Source organism: Sarcophilus harrisii, chromosome 1 (genome assembly GCF_902635505.1).
Source record: "Sarcophilus harrisii chromosome 1, mSarHar1.11, whole genome shotgun sequence".
NCBI classification, from domain to species: domain Eukaryota; kingdom Metazoa; phylum Chordata; class Mammalia; order Dasyuromorphia; family Dasyuridae; genus Sarcophilus; species Sarcophilus harrisii.
This window is the reverse complement of record NC_045426.1, coordinates 88,665,192-88,685,556: the sequence shown is the minus strand read 5'-3', so window position 1 is coordinate 88,685,556 and position 20,365 is coordinate 88,665,192. Positions and strand designations below refer to the sequence as shown.

Below are 20,365 nucleotides of genomic sequence, written 5' to 3'. Positions count from 1 at the left end.
AAAAGTAACAGCTTTTTTTCCATGTTCTAGATCCTTATGAAGCATTTTGCACCATTCTAATGGGCTATTTTATATTTTAGTTCTCTGTACTTCTTCCTACTATTATTCTGTAAGCTCAAAACCATATCTTACTTAAAACTTTTTTATTTCTCTCAGAGGCTGCACATTGCATGTTGTCAGTAAATATTTGGTGAATTTGAATGAATCCATCTCAGTATTCACCACAATGTGGAACATAAGGTACTGTTTTCATTTGGAAGGAGGTCAAAAGGGAAAAAAGAAGGAAGGGAGAGAGGGAGGAAGGAAGAAAGGAAGGAAAAAAGAAAGGAACAAACAAATGAAGGAAGAAAGGTTTAAGAGGCACTTTGAGGGCTGAGATGCTAGAGGCTAGGGATATAATGATAGTTAATAACACAGAACCTGATCTCAAGTAAATTTCCAATATACCACATACAGAACACTTGATATGTACATCCATATTCTAGAGCCATGATTTCATTATTGTGATTTTTTTTATTCTTGTAGATCTCTGCTTCTATAAAACTTAATAGATAAATCTGAGGAATGACTACTACAAATTAAGTTCTATGGAACAACCCTCTGGTGATAAGATTCTCTTCATTTAGTCCATTGCAGGTGCTCCTCTCAAGGCCTTTTCAGTTTTATCATCTATCTTTCTGAGATTCCCGAGTTCCCTTCAAAACTTAGCTCAAGTGCCACCTTTTGTATGAAGATTTTCCTGATTCTCCTTTGGTGCTACTCCCTTCCCATCACAATCAAAATCTATTTTCTAGAAATGTACAATCTGTCTCCCAGATTGACCAAGTTTCTTGGTGGCAGGAATGTTTTTGCTTTGTCATTGTATGACCAGAGTTTAAGTACAATGAGTGACATTTTAAAAATGTTTAATTGATTGATTGATTAAATTGCGCAGGTCTTGAACTCAACTAACATAACCTTTAACAAGAGGTGTCTCTTGTGATGGAAAATGTTATCAGCATCCAGCAAGAGAATTTTGGAGACTGGATGTGGATCATGGTATTTTCATCTTTTTGTTGTTGTTATTGCTTGTTTGCTTGAGTTTTTTTTCCTCTTTTGATCTCATTTTTCTTATGCAGCATGATGAATATAGAAAATATTACAAGAATTGCACATATTCAAACTACATCAGATTGCTTGCTACCTGGGGATGGAGGAGGGGAGAGAAAGGGAAAAAATTGCAACACAAGGATTTGCAAACATGAATGTTGAAAACTATCTTTGCATGTATTTGGAAAAATAAAACACTATTTAAAATTTTGAAAAAGAGAGTTCTTTATACAAAAAAAAAGAAGAGTTTCTTCTATTCAGCGAGAAGATTATTGAAGGATAGTAGTAGAACATTAGACATGTATAGAGAAAATGAAGAAGTGATAAATTGGTAAGACTACAATGTCCCAGGAGATGATAATGCTAACTCCCATTTTCCTAGCACTTGAAGATATTTCCTTCGCAACCCTAGACAGTAGAAAAACACTGTTGTCCCCATTTTACAAGTAAGGAATGGATGTCTGAGAAGTGAGGTTATTTGGCAAAGATGTCCCAGGTTGTAAAACTGATAGATGAATCCAAATTCTCCAATTTTCAGTCTTGTACTAATTCCATTATGTCAGGTGCAACTTCTAAATAGCGGGATCAGGAAAGGCTTCATAGAAGAGGTGGCCCACAGGTAGAACTCGATTGATCTAGAGAATCTGTCTCATTATTGGAATAGTCAAGGATAGTCTCTCCTCTCTCAAGCCCATTAGGGAGAGAGGATGAATGAAGGTTCTGAAGGGCCTTCTTACTCCCCCACCTCAGACTGAGCCTTACCTACTTACCATAAGGAAAGAAAATTTTTTCTTTTCCCCAAACATGCAGGCAATCTCTAGCAGGTCTGCTGATTCCCAAAACTATTCCTCAATTTCCCAATAATGTCTCTCCCTTATTGTTTCTGGCAGCTCCTCTTGTCCATTCTTCCTAGACACAGTATTTACTATTCCAGGCATTCCAGGTTCAGGGTAAGGGCTAACTCGAAGGAAGTGAGGAAAAAAATCTTTTTTGGGAAAATGAACTGGAGCCATTCAAGGTTCATAGAATTTAGAGTTTGGAACTTTAGAAACCAATGTTGGATATATGTTGAAAATGAGTTTTCAAGAGGGAACAAGACATAGCTGGTAAGTAAACAGTAGAGACAGGATTTGAATCTAACTCCTCTGACTCTCAATACGATGATCTGTTTTTTCATGATAACATACCACTCTAGAGCCCAAACATCCAGATTTCCCCATGCTAAGCTCCAAAAAGTCAGGATTCTGGCATCAAACAGAGGAGAATATGTGGCTAAATTCTTCTTTCTCTTATCTCTTCTTTAAGCCTGGCTTGGCTCAGGTCCCATTGGAGACCCTAAGTGGAATCTTTCCCCACAGAAAATAGGACCTCTAGACTGAAACAGATCATTTCAGCTGCAAAGTGAACTCCTCCAGTCCCCATACTCCACCCTCTCCCTCCCCTCTCTACAAAGCCTGGGGTTCCTTCCAGTAATGCTATAATTGGGTGGGATTTTCAGAGAGACAGAGGGAAAGTCCACAGGATGAGCCTTCTGGCTCCTCCTCCCCCTTCTCCCTGGGGTGGGGGCAGAGGTGACTCAAATACAAAATAATAACTAAATGAAGGAAATCATTTGGTGCAATAGAAGACAGTGGATTCAAAATCAGAAGATCTGAGTTTGGACCCTGGCTCTGAGTCTACAAGCTATATAACCTCAGGCATTAATAACTCCTAATGCTGTAGTGTTCTAGGATTGATAAAACCATTTTCCTCTTGACTAAAGTGCAGGAGAGAAGTCCCCTTGCTCAAGATCATATACACTGGCCACAGTGGAACCAGGATCCATACCCAATGTTCCAATTCCAAGACCGTGCTTCCTGAAGTCCCTTTTTTTCTGAGCCTCAGTTTCCTTCTTTGTAGAATAAGAGGTATATACTAGATGGCCTTCATATTCCTAGGAGGGAAGGATGCCTTTATTTACCAAGCCCAGAATTGGGGCAGAAGGGAATCACATCATCTTCCCGAATGATCTGCACGATGATAGCCACTCAATATCAGAAGGAGAAGGGATCTGAAAGATCTTGGAGGTGAAGCTAATCCAATAAAGGAGAAAATGGAAGCCCAAATAAGGCAAAAGACTCGCTTAATCACCTCATATAAAGGAATAGAAGGACTGAGGAACAGAACTCAGGCATATACTCCATGACTGAATCAGAAGAAATTGGCTTAAGTTAAAAGTCCACTTTCCTCCTCCCTTCTTTTTGCCCCCCAAAATAAACCAATAAATCCATTCAGTGGCATCCTCTCTCCTTTACCCAGCAGGGCCTTAGTATCCCTATAAATAGAAAAAGGAGGGAAGTGAAAAGTTAGCAATGATCATGTGATCAGGTCCCTATCTGGCAAGTGGAATTTAATGGTTCATTTTGCTAAGGGGCCTTAAGGACCTGGGGACAGGACTTTCTAAATTGCAACTTTATCTATACCTATCCCTCTCTCCTCTTCCTCCTCCTTCTGCCTCTGTAACTCCAGGAGTAAAAAGATAGTTAGTAAAGGAAAAAGCCCCTGTGCTGGGAGTCAAAAGACCTAAAGTCTGGTCCTTTTTGTCCACTGTGTGAGTTTGTTCAAGTCCCTTCCCTTCTCTGGGAGGAAGGAGACTGAAGCTAGATGTTCTTTACTTATTGTCTTTTCCAGATGCAACAATACAAACAAACACAATGACTGACAGAAGGGAGCCGAAAAGGAGATGTGGCCCAGAGAAAATCCCAACAGCTGTTGTCCCAGGAGGAAATATGGGGCAGGGGGGAAGGACCCAATTGAATCTAGTACAAGAGACTTCTCCAAAGTCAACACTGGGGTAAGATGGCTAGGCTGAATGGACCTGACAGCTCTGGAAAGACTGGTTTCGAAGGATCACATCATTTAGAACCAGACAGAACTCATTTTACAGATGAGGAAACTAAGGCCAAAGGAGAGACACAACTTGGCAGGGACATCAATCTTCTAACTCAACTCCTATCCTAGAATCCTTTCCATTGGATCCTTGGCCATATAAACCCACATAGTCTCTAAACCGACTTGGGAAATGTCCTTTTTCTCTTTAAGATTATGTTTCTCTCTTCATTGAAAAGGTCGCAGAGAGCAGACGAGAGACATGGACAGAGTGGATCTTTCCATATCGAACACTCCGTGGAGAGATAACAGTAAAATAATTGAATGAGAAACATTGAGAGAACTGACCATCCCCAATTACTCCCCATTCCATCCCTTCCCCCCACCCAGAAAATCAAACATATTTAGATGATCTCTCTCTCTCTCTCTCTCTCTCTCTCTCTCTCTCTCTCTCTCTCTCACACACACACACACACACACACACACATCTTCTTTCTCCCTTTTTCTCTCTTCTCTCTCCTCTGTCTTCTCTATCTCTCTTCTGTCTCTTTCTTCTCTCTTTGTCATCTCTCTCCCCTTTTCTCTCTTCTCTTTCTTTCTTTCTCTTTTCTCTCTGTTCTCTGTCTCTGTCTCTGCCTGTCTCTCTTCTCTCTGTGTGTGAGTTTATTCTCTCTCCTCTTTGTCTTCTCTCTCTTCTGTCTCTTTCTTCTCTCTTTGTCATCTCTCTCCCCTTTTCTCTCTCCTCTGTCTTCTCTCTCTTCTGTCTCTTTCTTCTCTCTTTGTCATCTCTCCCCTTTTCTCTCTTCTCCTCTCTTCCTCTTTTCTCTCTCTTCTCTGTCTCTGTCTCTCTGTCTCTGCCCGTCTCTCTTTTCTCTGTATGTGTTTTATCTCTTCTTCTTCTTCTTCTTCTCCTCTCTCTCTCTCTCTCTCTCTCTCTCTCTCTCTCTCTCTCTCTCTCTCCCCTCTCTCTCTCTCTTTTTCTCTCTCTTCCTCCCTCCCTCTCCTTCCCTCCTTCCCTCCTCTCTCCTCTCTCCTCTCTCCTCTCTTTTCTCTTTCTCTCTTTCCCTCTCTGTCTCTCTCTCCTTTTGCATTTTAGCAGCTTCGACCCCGGGAGTGAAATCCGGGGAGGTTGTTATAGCTACCCAGATCCGCAGGGGTTCCGTCTGTCTATTTAAAGCCCCTTAAATCTTCCTCCCCCTTTAAACACCATCTTCCCGGACTCTGGGCCAACTCCCAAATTTTCCCGTCGCATGCTATTAGCCCAGGGCTCCTGCTCCTTTTTTGTTTTTTTTTTCTCCTTCTTCTTAAATATTTGCCTCTCCGGCTCTTCCCTTGACTGGGGGCAAAAGGTTCCCCTTCTTTTCTCTCTCCTTCTCCCCCCCCCTCCCACCGCTCCAAAGGCGCCCGAGGAAAGCGAGTTGGCTCCCTCTTACCTGCTCCAGTCTCTCTCCTCCGAGAGTTTAGCTTGGGGAGGGAGGGGGGAGAGGCGGGGAGAGGCGCACACCTCGCTGCCAGGAGGGGGACGCACAGAAGCCAGGAGGGGGCTCCAGGGGAGGGGGGAGGGGGACGCCTCTCCTCTTTTCCCCCTCTTTCTCTTCTTTTCAACTTTTCCCCGTGTCTGGGGCGAGAGGTCCTGACGAACCTCGAATTTTTCTCTTTAAAAAAATCTAATTGGGGGGAGGGTTTGTTGCTTTTTTCCTGCTCCTGTGGCGATGGCCCCGTTTGGATATTTCTTTTTTCTCTGCGGGCTGAAGCAAGCGATGGGCAGCTACCCGATTTGGTGGTGAGTGTGGCTTCCCCAACTTCATTTCTTCCCTCTCTCCCCCCTTGAACAACCCTGTCCGCTCCCGAGTTTCGACCCTGTGTAAGCATTTACTCGGACCGGATCGCGTGAGGTCCGAAGCTCTGCTTGCGGGAGCAAGGGAAGGAATATCTGTATCTTTATTCGGCTCGTCCTCCCCCTCCTCTGCCAGGTCTGCTCACTTTGGGGGTTGTAGTGAGGGAGGGGAGGTAGAGGGGACTCAATGGTTGTTTCTTTTGGTTCCTTCCCTTTGACCTGTGTGCGTCGGTACCGCGACACTCTTCCCCCCACTCCAATCCACACCATTGACCCGGGTGGGACGGGGTAGTGAAGGAAGTTTCCGGGGGCTTTGATCTACTCGAGTACTCGAGCCAAGCCTGTTGCCGAATTAAAGAGCTAATGATCTCAGTTGACATCGGTGCTTCAAGGTGATTTCGCTCGACAAACGAGAGAGGAAAAGCATAGGAAAGAAAAGGGAGATAGATGAACGAGACAGGAGAAGTTGGAGACAGAAGGAAGAAAAGATGAGAGAAAAGGAGAAACAGGAGGTGGAGGGAACCGGAGAGAGAAAAGACAAGGAGAAAGGAAAAGAAAGTGCGATAGGAATCGAAAGAAGAACGGAGAGATGAAATGATAGAGGAAAGAAGAAAGAGGCATGTGAAAAGATAAAAAGGTTCTCTTCAGGTTCTCTTCATACATTATGAATTGCTATAGACATACATTACACACACAAACTTAAAAAAAAAAAAAAAGTTGGTAAGACAAGACTGAACACTTCAGAGGAGAAAAGTTACGTAAAAAGAGAAGGGGAAAAAAAAAAAACCAGGAAAAGGGACCAGAGTGAGATAGGGGCAGGACAGAGGCTTATGCAATCTCTCCCGGCCCATCTCTAGCCTGTCTCTCCCCGCACTAAGGGTCCGAGATGGGAGTATTAAACCTCCCGCTCCAGTGAACTTGCGGGTTTATCTTCTACAATGCGGGCGCGGCTTCTCCCCCCACCCCCAGGTGCAGAGTCTGCGGTGCCAGTGAAAGGGATCTTTTGGCAGACTGAAATTGTGCCCCTTGGTCGTGAGAGGAGGTAGTTATAAAGTGTCCGGAGTGAGCGAGTTGGGAAAGAGAAGGGGGGCAGATGGGACCCTCGATCTTGGGAGGGAGAAGAAGTGAAGAGGGCGACTTATGATTTTCCTGCTCTCCAATAATTCCTCTACTCCCAAACGAATTAAATGAAATTAAAGCGAAACTCTCTAAGAGTTAAAGTTGAAAAAGAAAAGACTGTTCCTTCGAAGTTTCTCTTTCCCAGAACCCTCCCCCTGACGACCCATAAGGCAGAAAAAGGTGGTGATTTATTAGAGGGAAGGGGGCTCGAAGTTACTGGTGTTGGCCTGAACCTAATCTAAGCTCGTCGGTAGCCCAAGTTAAAACCCCAACTGCCCTGGGCGCCTATCCGACGCTATTGACTTACGACTGCACTTCTAAAGAGGGCCGGACTCTGGAGGAAAAACCCTGGAGTTTTCACTTGCAAAAAACCCGGAGGGATGGGGGAGTGGGGCTGTGGGGTGGTGGGAATAAGGGGAGTATTGAGATCGAGGGTAGAGAAAGTTTACTGATTCCCCTTCTCCGACCTGCCTGTGCCTAAGATTTAGCATAATTATGCGGGGGTGGGGGGCGGGCGGAGGGAGGAGGCAGAGAGCTAAGAGAGACAGCCGAAGTACATTTAATCCGATAATAATTTTTCTTTCTTTCTGGGTTTTTTTCCCCCTAAGATGGTTCACGGGAGGGGGTGGGGCGGAGCGGGGTGGGGTGGGGGGAGGAGTGATATAGTTGTTATGGGTGACTCGGGTTCCGTCTGCTCCCTCTGACCTGTCAGGCAGTAGCAAGGTCCCGAAATCAGGCAGGGGACTGGTGGGGGTAGGGGGGGAATGAAAGTGACGAATGGGACCCGATACTGGGCGGGGAGGGGTGGGGGTGGGAGAGTCAGGACTTGAGGGAGGGGATGAAAATGACGAATGGGACTAGATATTGGGAGGGGGAGGGAGGAGGGTTAGGACCAGGGGGAAAGTGACGAATGGGACTAGATACCCTGGCAGGGGCGGCCGAGGGCCGCAGGCACTATCTGAGGTCGGGCCGGGAAAAAGTTGGGAGAAGTTCTCCAAGACGTAAACGAAAGTTAAAGGGAAGTGAGGGAGGGTTCCCCTTTCTGGGAGGTTGGGAGGTTGGGGGTGGGTGTTCAAGGAAAGAGTCTGTCGATTTCCTTTAAGAAAAAAAAAATCACTCCTTCGGAAGTCCTCGTGCCTCCGGGAGACTTGAGGGGTGGAAGGAGATGTGTGTGAGTGCTACTGAAAGTGTTTGTTGGGGGGGAGGGAATTTCAGCGCACCCTGAAAACTCAGGAGGGTGGTAAACGCCGCTGGAAGTGCCCCGCTTAAGGAGGCTGCGGGCTAGCAATGATTTCGTTCTCCGCTGCTCCGAGCGCAGTCCTCCGCTCCGTTTAGACGCACGGGAGCAGCCCCGGCTAGGAACTCTCCGGGCTAGGGAAGCATTAGATTTAGACGGGGAAGAAGGGCTTAGCCCCGGAAGAGACCCTTCTCCGACAAGGAGACCGTGTCCGGGCGAGCAGGAGCAGGGCGAGGAAACCCGGAGTGCCCCGCCGCCGCCGCCGCCGCCGCCACCGCCGCCTGGGGAGCGGTGACGCTGGAACGGCGATTAGTAAGTACGGTAAAGCACCGCCGAGCTGCGCGATGCTAATTCGCCGTAATTACAGAACGCGGACGCGCACGACACGGGCATACGCACTGCAGACACACTGAACACCCCCCCCCCCCCCCCCCCATACACACACATACACATACCCTGAACACCTCCCTCCACCTTGGGGCATAAACACACACAGCGGGAACGTGCACAGAGAATGCGCAACACACAGACACACATAGCCTCCAACACGTGGACCCACCCCGTAGCGCCCACTGTCACATGCACAGACATACAGTGACCCGAACATACACACAGACCCCCACACAAACATGCACAGACATACGTGCAGAGACACGCAGGCCCCGGGCTCTGCAGCACCTGTGGCTTCAGTCGGCCTGGGCTCTTGTTCTCCCACCCCAGGAATGTGATGGTGCGCAGGGTGTGGAAGTGTGTGTGGTTCCCGGATTAGAACCCCAGTTAGAAGGCCAACCGGACAGAGTCCCGAACCCAAGCAGGTGTCGCGGGTCTCACTCTGCCCGGAGGAGGGAGCAGAACCAGAATTGAGGGCTGGGGCGGCGGAGAGCGGGGGAGGGGAGTGCGGGGAGGGGGGCGCGAGGTGAGGTGTCTGTGTAGGAAAATCTACGTGTGTTCAGGAATCTAATTGGTGTGCACTGAGTAGAGCTAAAGTAGTGGAGTCGGGGTCATTGGCGGGGTGGGGGGCGGGGGCGGGACGAGGAGTCCAGGACACCTGCAAGGGGGGGGGGGGGGGGGGGGGGGGAAGGGGAGGTGTGCCGCCGATGTTTGTTACTTGGAGCCAGATCTCTGCTCCATAGCCCTAATTAGAAACCCCGGGGCAGCCGCATTCCTGGGGCGAGGAGGAAGCACGTTCCGCCCCCAAACTACTGATATAAATATCCCTCCTGTCACTGGGGAGCCTGGTCCCAACCCCCCACCCTGGTCCCCAGCCTGGCCTCCCCAAGTACACCTCTTCCTTCCTGTGGCAGGCATTTGCCTTCAAAATAGTTTTACCTTGGACAGCCTGGGAGTAGGTTGATGCGAATAGAATTGGTCTTCCTGGGACTCCCGGGCCTCCTTTCAGCACCCTCCTGTCTTTTCTATTTTGTTTAGTTTTCCCCTCAGAGAGATAGCCCTAGGAACCCTGGGTCGCAGGGGGGTCCCCCTGCCTAGTCACTCCGACCTGAGATGTCTGGCAAGTCAAAGAGTCAACTACATTCTGCTCTTTTGAGAAATCTTCGAGCTCTCTTTGGAACTCAGCTTGTGATTTCATAGGTTTTAGACGGGGGATAGAGATCATCGTGGGCAACTCCCACATTTGACAGATAAGGAAACTGAGGCTGAGATTCTCTAGAGTATTTCCCATGTCCTCTAATGCTGAAGAAGATGATCTTGCGCTGTCCCGTTAACCCAGTATTTTGTGGTCTCTAGTAGCCAACAACTCCTATTTTCTTCCCTTTCCTACCTTTTTCTTTCCCTGCTTCCCCCCCTCCCAAAAAAGCTCCAGCAGCCTGTCATAGGGGAAAGTAACAATAAGCATTTATTAAACGCCTTATTGTGTATCAGGCACTGAAGATAGGAACTGGATTAGTGATTTTATTGTTGAGAAGAATTTCGGGTGAGCAAATTTCCTTTAGTTTATGTAGGCCAGCATATTCTTTGCAGCTGAGTGTTGGAAGGATGCATAGAGCATTGATGGTTTAAGTGACTTGCCAGGATCTTATAGCCAGTATGAATGGGACTTGAATCCTAAGTATTCCTGGCAGCAGGCTCTCGACTCATTAAACCTCTCTGGAGATACAAAAGACAAGCCAAAAGATATTTCCTGATCTCACATAGTTTATGTTATTCTAGAGAGAGACAGCATGTACGTAGAGAAGTAAATATAAGATATAAAAGACAATTAAAAAACTGAATCTGGAAAGGAAGGAACAAGGTTCAAGTCTATCTCAGATAACAAACTCAGCCATACCTCTGATCCTCAGTTTCCAATCTGTAAAAACTGAGAATAATGATGCTTACATTTAGGGACTGCTCAGTTAAAATCTTTACCTTTCAGAACTCATAGACTGCCATGTAATAAGTTGTATTATAATTATCAGTGTTTGTATTGAGTTCCTCCCCCCAGTCAGACTGTGAAACTTTCTCACACAGAATTTTCTCTAAATTTCTGTAAATCTTTCCCAGCACTTAATACAAGACTGTGTATGCAATAGGCATTTAATATATGATTCCTTTATGTTGAAGGGAAATGGGAGAAAGGAGAGAGAAGGAATTTGGCCAACCTTGAAGTGATTTATAAAATATTAACTACCATTATTAGAGGAGAATTTTTCCACGTTCACCTAAAGACCCTTACAGGAACTGAATTAAATGGTCTTAGATTTCTCTTCCAGTCTAGATTTTCCATTCTGTCTCTGTCTTCAAGACCCACATACATGACTTAAGAGTCTCCCAATCCCATACTCTAAAGCTGGGTTAGGAGATATCTTTGCACTGATGGATCTAATCCATAGCCTTCCTTACATTTCTTGAGTTAAATAGATACTCTAATCTCCATGAAAGAAGGAAGGAACCTAAAAAGAGATGGAGAAGAATAGGGAAGAGGAGGAGAAGTATTTTCCTTCCCTCAGCCACTCTTTTTTTTCCTCCCTCTCTTTAAAGATAAACTCTAAAACATATTATATGATCAAAAATTCAGAGCTGGCTAATCCCAGAGAAGGCCCAGAAATTTACACCAAGCAACTAGCATCAACCTAAAGCCCAAGAATGGGATTTGAACTCAGAAGACCTGGATTCAAATCTGGGCTTTATTCTTTGTTATCTAATTGACCTTGGACAAGCTATTTTAGATTTCTGTGCCTTACTTTTCTTATCTGTGAAAAAGAGATGTTTGAGGAGGAGTGTTCTAGATTTCCTTCAAAATATCTTCCAAATTTAAATTCTATGATCTGGAAGGGATTATAGAGTTCATCTAGTTTAGTTTATCCTACTTTACAGATGAGGAAACTGAAGCCGTGAGAGATGAAGTGACTTACCTAGAATCACACAGATAGTAAGAGCATCCTCACCTTAGTGTGAGATTCACACCTAGGTTTTCTGACTTCACTGGAAGGGGTATTGTTTCTAGCCTTTTAAATTCTCACCCCTCCTTTTACCCCTCCTTTTACTCTCTGCCTTCCTAATTATTCTTTTGTTTCATGCCTTCTGCAACCCCCTCCACACACACACACACACACACACACAACACACACATACACACACACACACACACACACACACACACACATACACACACACACAAATTATTACACCTCTGAGCCATCACTTCCTCTAAGAATGCTCTCCCAAACAGTGGAGAGGACTGATAGCTGGGACATTGTGGTAACAACCATTGCATATAAAAGTGAAACTGACCGGGGAACCTCCTCACCTGAGAAACAAAACAAGGAAACAGCCCAAATCAGGGGCAATTAGGCTTTTGAAGTTAGTTAGTCTGGGTTGGGGGGGGTTGCCGAGAAGGAGGTGTTGGCAACACACTGAGGGACTTTGAAAAACTGTCCCATCCCCCAGAACCTGATCTGGGCTTTACAGAAACAAAGCTGGGAAAAGCTGAGTGTTCTTTGCATGGGAGCTCTTGGTCCAAGGCAGCCTTGGGATCCTGGGAAGAACTCTCTGCATTTTGAATCGAAAGACTAGGTTCCAATTCTTGATCCAACACCCATGGATAAGTCAAGTTAGTTATGAGAACCTCACCATTCTTCATCAGTAAAATAAAAATAATCTACTTTTTTCTCAAAGAAATTCTGGGAGGAAACTCTTATAGAAATGGGAGACAGATAGTCCAACTTAGGCAACAAGAATTAGAAAGATGTAGGAATATGAAATTAGCAAAATCCTTACTGAATTGGCAAATCACAAAATCGAAGATCACTGGGATAAGCATGAGGAGTGAGAGGAGTTCAGCTACTAATCCTAGGACCCACAAGCTTCAAGCAGCATCCAGAGGTCATTCCCTTCAACCTCCTGACTCAGAGACAAATAAGAATATAAAAATCTGAAAGGGCCCTGACCACATAGAATGTGAGACACAGAAGAGACTTTAGAACAGAGAATATCAGAGCTGGAAAGAAACTTGTAACCTAAAATGTTACAGTTAAAAAAATAAAAAATTAGACCTAAAAGGGACCTTAGTCTATATAGCTCGACTCCAGCATGGCACATGTGAGCAAATTAAGGCTCAGAGAGAGTGACTTAACAAAATCAAACAGTTGGTGTTAGGGACATACTTGACTTTCGCGCAAACTCTTCTGAATTGGAATCAAGGATTTTCCATTATCCCAAGAAGCCTTCTAGAATAGTACAAGCTTGTCTGGGCTTTCTCTTAACTTTCTCTGGCCACCCTCCAGTTCCTCATTGCTACTGTAAACTGCACTGACCCAAAGTAGGCAAAGCCCTCTAATGAAGGTATGAGTAACAAAGTATACTGGCCCTTACATGTCACACACCTTCAAAGCCATCTGAACGTCCTGCTTGCTCTTTGCATAGTTGTGATTTCATGGCTGGTATTAGGATCATAGATATGGAATCAAAATGGATTGTAGAAGTCATTGAGTCCAATCCCTTCATTTTACAGATGAGAAAACTGAAGTTTTTTCAGGAAAGGTTAAGTGACGTCCCAAGTCATATAGGTAATAATTAAGGCAATCTGGATATGCACCCAGATGCTCTGACTCCAAATCTGCCTGAAGTAATAGAAAAAGCACATGGGATAAATGGTCAGAATTCAGATAAATTAGTCCTATTTCTCTCCCTTACTGGATCAAGCTGCAGAACCTCTCTACATCACAACTTCCTTTTCTAGAAAATGTGAATAATGGGACTTGACCTGACTACCTCTAGGGCTAAAATCATTAAAAAGTAAAATTGAACTCGTGGAATTTGTACTTCCATTGACATAGTGTCGCAGAATCATAGAATGTTCAAACTGAAAGGCAATTTAAAAGACCAATTCATCCAGCACCTTCACATTCTAGATTACAAAGCCATTTATCAAGTCCTTTGAATTCCTTCTCTAAAATATCCCTCTTTAATACAGGGATTTTGAACAATGTTGTGTCATAGACAGCTTTGGTAGTTTACTGAAGTCTAATATCACTGTGATCTGATGCCTTCTTAGATAACTGAAATAAATGCTAAATTTCACTTAGAAGCTAATGAGGATTAAGATGTAACGTTTTCTCATTGAAATGAACAGTACTCTTGAAATCTGTCCATGAACCACAAGTTCAGAATTGTGGCTTCTCCTCTCTTTCTTTCTGATGGTACAAACCCTCATTATGACCCCATGGACTATTGCAATAGAATCCTACCAGACTTTTCTATCTCTACTGTCTCCCCATCCATTGCAGTCTGTTCATACTGCCAGAATGATGTTTCTTTCATGTTGATCTGGCCATATCACTGATTCCCCCCCCCCCAAAAAAAGTTAATTCAACTCTTATAGAATTAATGCTTATTGTATACTATATATGTCTACTATGTATACATTGGGAATAGAAAGACGGGAATGAAAGTTACGAGAGGGGAAGAGTGTGCTGGGTACCAGTGTAAGTAAATACAAAGTAAATAGAAAGTAGCACAGAGTAATTTCAGGAGGGAAAGAGTTCTAAAAACTAAGGAATACAGGAAAGGCTTCACATGGAAGGGGCACCTGAGCTGTGCTTTTTAAGACAGTAGGAATTTTACAAGTAGAAAGTACACTCCACATGTGAGGAACCCCAGAGATGCTATGTAATGTGGACAGGGAACTGCTGGCAGGATAACTTGATAGAGGTGGAGATTGTGAGAAGGGAATAATATAAAATCACTGAACAGGGAACTAAGAGACTGACTGTAGACAATTTTAAATACCAGGCTAAAGAGTCTGTATTTTAAATCTTAGAGGCAATGGGGATCCATTAAAGTCTTTTGAGTAGGGGGAGTGGTGCGATTAGAGCCATGTCTTAGGAAAACCATTTTGACAGTTGTCAAATGGATAGAATGGTCAGTGGATAGAATAGAGGAGAGACTGGAAGCAGGGAGAACAGTAGGAAGCTATTGAAAGAGTCTTGGCCAGAGATGATGAGGATCTGAAGTAGGATAAAGGTGTGTAAGTAGAGATTAAGGGAAGGATGAGACAGATGGGGTGGAGGTAGAATCAACATAACTGGGCAACTGATTAGATATGGTTGAAGAAGTGCCTGGAAGGACCTGGAAGTATTCCAATAGAAACAGGGAAATGTGGAGAAATCATAGGCTTGGTGGAAAATAAGAGTTCCATTGGACTAAAGTCTTCAGTGGTTCCCTTTTGTCAACCAAGTGCAAGACCCACCACAGTCTAGCATCATCCTACCTTTTCAGTCTTATCTATTTCCAAACACGTAGGCTCCAACCAAATTTGATCACTGTAGGTTGGAGTGGCCCAAAAAGGCTTCTAGGAGAAGATGGAGCTCAAAATGGGATTCGAAGGATGAGTAGAATGTTGTTAGGCAGAGAGAGTTGGAGAGAACATCCCATGTTGGGAACAAGTAGAATTCACAACTAAGTTTGAGAAGCATTTATAAAGTACCTACTATCTATACTAGACATTACAGTTATAGAGATGAAAACAAAACAGCCCTTGACCTCAAGGAATGTACATTCTATTAAAATAAAATATGTAACTAAATATTATATATAACATATATGCATGTGCATATACACACATGTTTATGTGATAAATACAAAATAGTTGTTGGAGCACCAGGAATCAGTGCTTTTTCAGACAGTGACCAGCTGTGCCCTGAAGGGAGGTAAGATTTCCTAGAGACAGTGGTGAGGAAGAACATTCCACAAAAGAAGAGCAGGTTGCCTGTGCAAAGGCATGGAGATGGTAGATGGGAGATGGAATGTTGTGTATAGAAAACAATCAGTAGGCCAGTTTGGCTGGAATGTCGAGTGCCCGAGGGGGAGTAGTGTTTAATCTGCCTGAAAAGAGAGACTGGAGCCAGACTATGAAAGATTTGAAATGCCAAGTAGGGAAGTGGGGAGTTGACCTGAGAGTCAATAGGGAACCAATGAAACTTCATGAACATGAGGGGAACGTGGCCAGATCCGTGCCTTAGCAATATCAGTCTGGTAGCTATGTGGAAGATGGATTGCAGAGAGAAGATCAGAGCCATATCTAGTAATTTTTATATCTAGGACAAGTTGGGAGCTGGGAAAAAAAAAAAAAAAGAGGGAATGTCAGCTGGAAATCCATCATTTGAAGGGGGAAATACATCCCAGGGTGGCTGGAGCTTTTTAATTTGCTTAAGGGAGAGGAAATATTCTGATTCCAGACTTCTACCAGAAGGTTGGTTAGGCAGGAGAGGAAGATGCCATAGGTTAAAACTGTCATTCTAGAGAACTAAACTGGTAGGGGGAAACCTTAGTGCTTTCACTATCAGTACTCTAAATTTCTTGCCCGGGAGCAAAACTCCATGATCCCACCCTAGCTAAAACCCTGGAGGAGAGTCTTAATGAAGAGGACACCAAGTAGGAGGATATTGCAATAGTCCTTGTAAGCGATAAACCAGGCTTCAATTAGGTTGGCTGAAGTATGAATGGAGTGAAGGATTGCATAAAGAGACCAGAAATCATGTCATCTGGAGATCAGTTGAAGGACAAGTGAAGACTTGGGGGTAAATATATACTATCTACAAATATCTGAAGGGATATTATAAAGAGATATTGTTATGTTATCTTCATGGCCCCATTTGGGGTTTTCCAAGCAAAGATACTGGAGTGGGTTAAGATTTCCTTCTCCAGCTTATTTTATAGATGAGAAAACCAAGGCAAAAGTGATTTATCCGGGGTCACATACAGCTAGTCAGTGTAGTAAATTCAAATTTGAAACTAGATTTGAATTCAAGAAGAGGAATCTTCCTGATGACATCTTAGAGAAGGGAGATCAGTTTTTGTTCAAGGTGACATCAGAAGAAAGAAGTAGTATTACTGACTGGGCAGGAGAAGGGAAGGAAGAATCGATATAAGTTACATGAATTTAATTTTGGCATCATTTAAGAAAAAAAGCTTCCCAACAATTGGGGAGATGTACAGAAGCAAAACGGGCTATCTCATTAGTGAATTCCTTGTTATTGAAGATATTCAAACAGAAGGGTGACTGCACTGATAGTATGAATTATATAAAAGACCGCACTGATTGATCTAAGATTCCTTTTAACCTTAAGATTCTCATTGTACAACCAGTTTTATTCTAGATCACCCAATGCAATCTATTTCCTCTTCCTTTCCCAAGTCCTCTGCCACCACCCTAGGTTCTTAATATCTTCCCTTAATTAATTAATTTAATAGGTTCCTAACATCTTTTCCATGATCCATTCTTCATCTCTATTCTGTCCTACATATTTTCCTCATGTCATTCACCTGCTCAGGAACTTATTATGGCTCCCATTACCTCAAAGATAGAATCCTAACTCCTTTGCTTGGCACTCTTTTCCATTACTCATCAACACAAACACAGATGAGTCTCCTCACTATTCCTTCCACACATCGTACAGAAGATAGTGCACACTTTAAAAAAAAATAAATGTTTTGTATGAAGTAATTCTCTACTCATCTTTGTTCCTCCACCCCAATTGCAATGTCCTCCCTCATCTCCACTTCACATCATCAATTCAAATTCCTCTTTGGAATTTTAGAGAGATAGGGCTAACCCTCAGGGAATCAACTTGTCCAGTTCCCCTCTTTTTATAGATGAGGAAGCTAAGATGGGGAAGAGAAGGGGAAGAACTCATCCAAAATTCCACGGTGAATTAGAGGCAGAGCTAGGATTGCAATCTGAATCATCTTCATTCTAGTCCTATGTTCTTTCCCATACACCATGGCTGCCTGTTTCCTAGCCACCCCAAATCACACAAATCCCTCCCTCTTTTGAACCTCATTCTAACTTGTCTCTAACTTATCTCTGACCGGTATTGTTAGTGGTCTTTTCCTATTGTGAGTCTTGTCTCCTTTAGTAGATTCCAAACTGTGTCAATGCAGACTGAAAGTCCCATTCATCTTTGTATCTCTCACAGGGCTTTGCAATTCAATTCAATTCACCAGACACTTTTGAAGAGCCTATTATGTCTAAGGGCCCCCTGTGGCTACAAAGACGAAACAAGCAAGAGATTTCATCCCACCTTCAGGGAGCTTATAGTCTACAGTCTAGAAGGAGAATAAGACAAATGTATACAAAGACAAAAATAATTATAAAAACAGCTGGCAATATGCTATATATTTGAGAAAAATGTCCAAAGGGATAGTAATAAAGAAGTCATTTTTGGCAGAGGACACAAAGTCAGGGAATTAGTACAAGACCAGAGAATAGCAGGTAGTCTGAGTTAACTAGAGGGGAAATGGAGGGTGTAAAGAGAAATAATAATGTACTGGATGACTGGAAAGAAAGCCTGGAACTGGATTATGCAGGGCCTTAAATGCCAAGCTAGGGAATTTGTTTTATTTTATGGGCAGTGTGGGATCACTGAAAGGCTTTGAATTTGAGAGTGACATAATTAAAATGGTATTTAATGAAAAGAACATGGACACCATGGGTTAGATAGATTGGAGGGGAAAGATACTAATGAGGTAAGAAGACTAATTAGGTGGCTATTACAATAATCCAGCAGATGCAATAAAGAATATAGAACAGAACAGAAAAGAGGAGATAGACACAAAGATATGGAAAAATCCCTCAGGACCTTTAAGAGAGGGATTCTTAAACTGGAGTTCACAGACTAAGATTTCAGGGATCCATAAACTTGGTAACTATTTTGATATAACTGGTTTCCTTTGTAATCCTACATATTTTATTTTTTGCTTTAAAAAACATTCTGAGAAAAAGTCCATAGGCTTCACCCTCAACCAAGAGGGTCTATAACATGGAGAAAATTGAATGCCTGCTTTGTGACCATCTTCAGAAGTTTTAAGGAGGGGACTCTTGTTAAAGGACTGAAAGTCCATGTAGTCAGCACTCACAATCTTGATGCTAATGGGAGTGAAGCTTTGGCCTCCAATTCATATACAGAAAGAAACACAGGGCTGTAAGACTTGGTTCTCTTGAGCTTAATTCAAGCAGCAGAAGAAAACCATCAGCATCAAATCTTGAGTAAACTCCAATTTCTCCATCAGGTCTTACTTTTTCCCTCCTGGAATATGGGTGCAAGTGGCAAGTATGGGTTCCTACGTGCTCCAGGCAAAGGGATGTCCTTATTTTCCCCATCAAAATCATGGGTATTCCTCCCTTTGCTCTTTGACTCATGCTATTTACACTCTTCAAAGTATAATGGATTTAGTCAAGGTGATTTAGTATAACTCCTCATTTATAAATGAAGAAAGTGAGATCCAAAACAGGGAAGTAATTTGCTCAGCTACCCAGATAGTAAGTGGAAGAGGAAGGATGCGAATCCAGGACCTATGAATATAAATCCAGCATTTCATCCCATCCCTCTCTTTCAAGGCTCAGTTGAAGTCATGGACTTTTCAGAGCTTGGGAAAGATCTCAAAAGTCATTCAATTCAAACTTCTTTCCATCTGCTCTTCCATAGAACAGGAATCTCCTCTATGATATACTTGGTTCACTCAACCAGCCTCTGCTGAAAATACCTTGAGTGATGGAGAAGTCATGTCTTGCCAAAGCAGTTTATATCATTGCAAGACAGCTTGCATTCTTAGAAAATTCTTTGTTCTATCCCCTGCAATCTTCCTCTGGTTAATTTTACCTTGCTTTGCACCCAATCCTGCCATCAGAGGCTAAGGAAGAGTAAGTGTAATCTCTCTTTTACAGGATAACCCGTCAAATAAAAAAAGTAATAAATGACCTTTATACCCTAAGTCTTCTCTTCTTCAGATGAAATACCCCCATTTTCTTTAGCTGATCCTCCTATAACTTTGTCTTCATTTCCTCCTTTATTCTCATAATGTTCCTCTAAGTGTGTTACAGATTGTTGATATCCTTCCTAAAATGATATGCTCAGAAATCAAAAAACTCTGGGACTCTGATTTCCCTTATTCTGGTCACTATTCTGTTGATACCATCTGAAATCATATTTGCTTTTAGCTTTTTTTTCCCAAACAAATTGATCACAGCTGACTTGGTCATAACTTCTGTTCATCTAAGACTTCTCTGTCTTCTTCACAGGAACTGCCCTTGTCCTAAAATGGATTTTTAAATTCTACATTTATCTCTGCTTAAGTTTAATTAGGAGAAATCTGGAAATTAGGAAGAACACTGGGAAAATGGGATATTTAGTTCTATGGTAAAATAGGCTTAAGGGGAACATGGCAGCCATTTTCAGATGTCAAGAGGGTTATCATATAGGAAAATGAATTAAATAAATTCTTTGTGATTCCAGAAGACAGAACTAGAACCAATGAGAAGAAGTCAGTAAATCAATCAATAAAAAATTTAACAAATATCTGTCATGTACCAGGAGGTATGCAAAACTTTAGGGATACAAAAAGAGGCCCAAGTCAGTCCCTGCCATCAAGGAGTTCCCAATCTAAGTGGGGAGAGACAGTATACAAACAAATTATATACAAGATAAATAGGAAATAATGAATAGAAGGAAAGCACTAAAATTGAGACATTGGGAAAGATTCCTTTAGAAGATGAGATTTTAGTTAAAATTTAAAGGAAGTCAGAGAAGCCAGTAGTTGGAGTTGAGGAAGAAGAATATTTCAGGATGGTCAAAGAAAATGCCCAGAATCCAGAGATCAAGTATCTTGTTCAGGGAGGCAGATTTGGTTCATTAAGGTTTAGGGCTTTCTATAATGGGAAGTCTAAGTAATGGACAGAAAGTCTCCTGTTTCTGAAAGTATTCTGGCAGAGACTTTGA

At 43.1% G+C, this 20,365-nt stretch overlaps 1 protein-coding gene across 1 annotated transcript in view; it reads left to right on the top strand.

Moving 5' to 3' along the window:
- The first annotated feature begins 5,535 nt into the window (after positions 1–5,535).
- WNT3A (Wnt family member 3A) overlaps positions 5,536–20,365 on the top strand; it is a 92,671-nt gene continuing 77,841 nt past the window's right edge. The window contains exon 1 of the mRNA XM_031960370.1: positions 5,536–5,740. Within this exon, the coding sequence (XP_031816230.1) occupies positions 5,670–5,740 (71 nt within the window). The 5' untranslated portion in view covers positions 5,536–5,669. The remainder of the gene's footprint in view (positions 5,741–20,365) is intronic.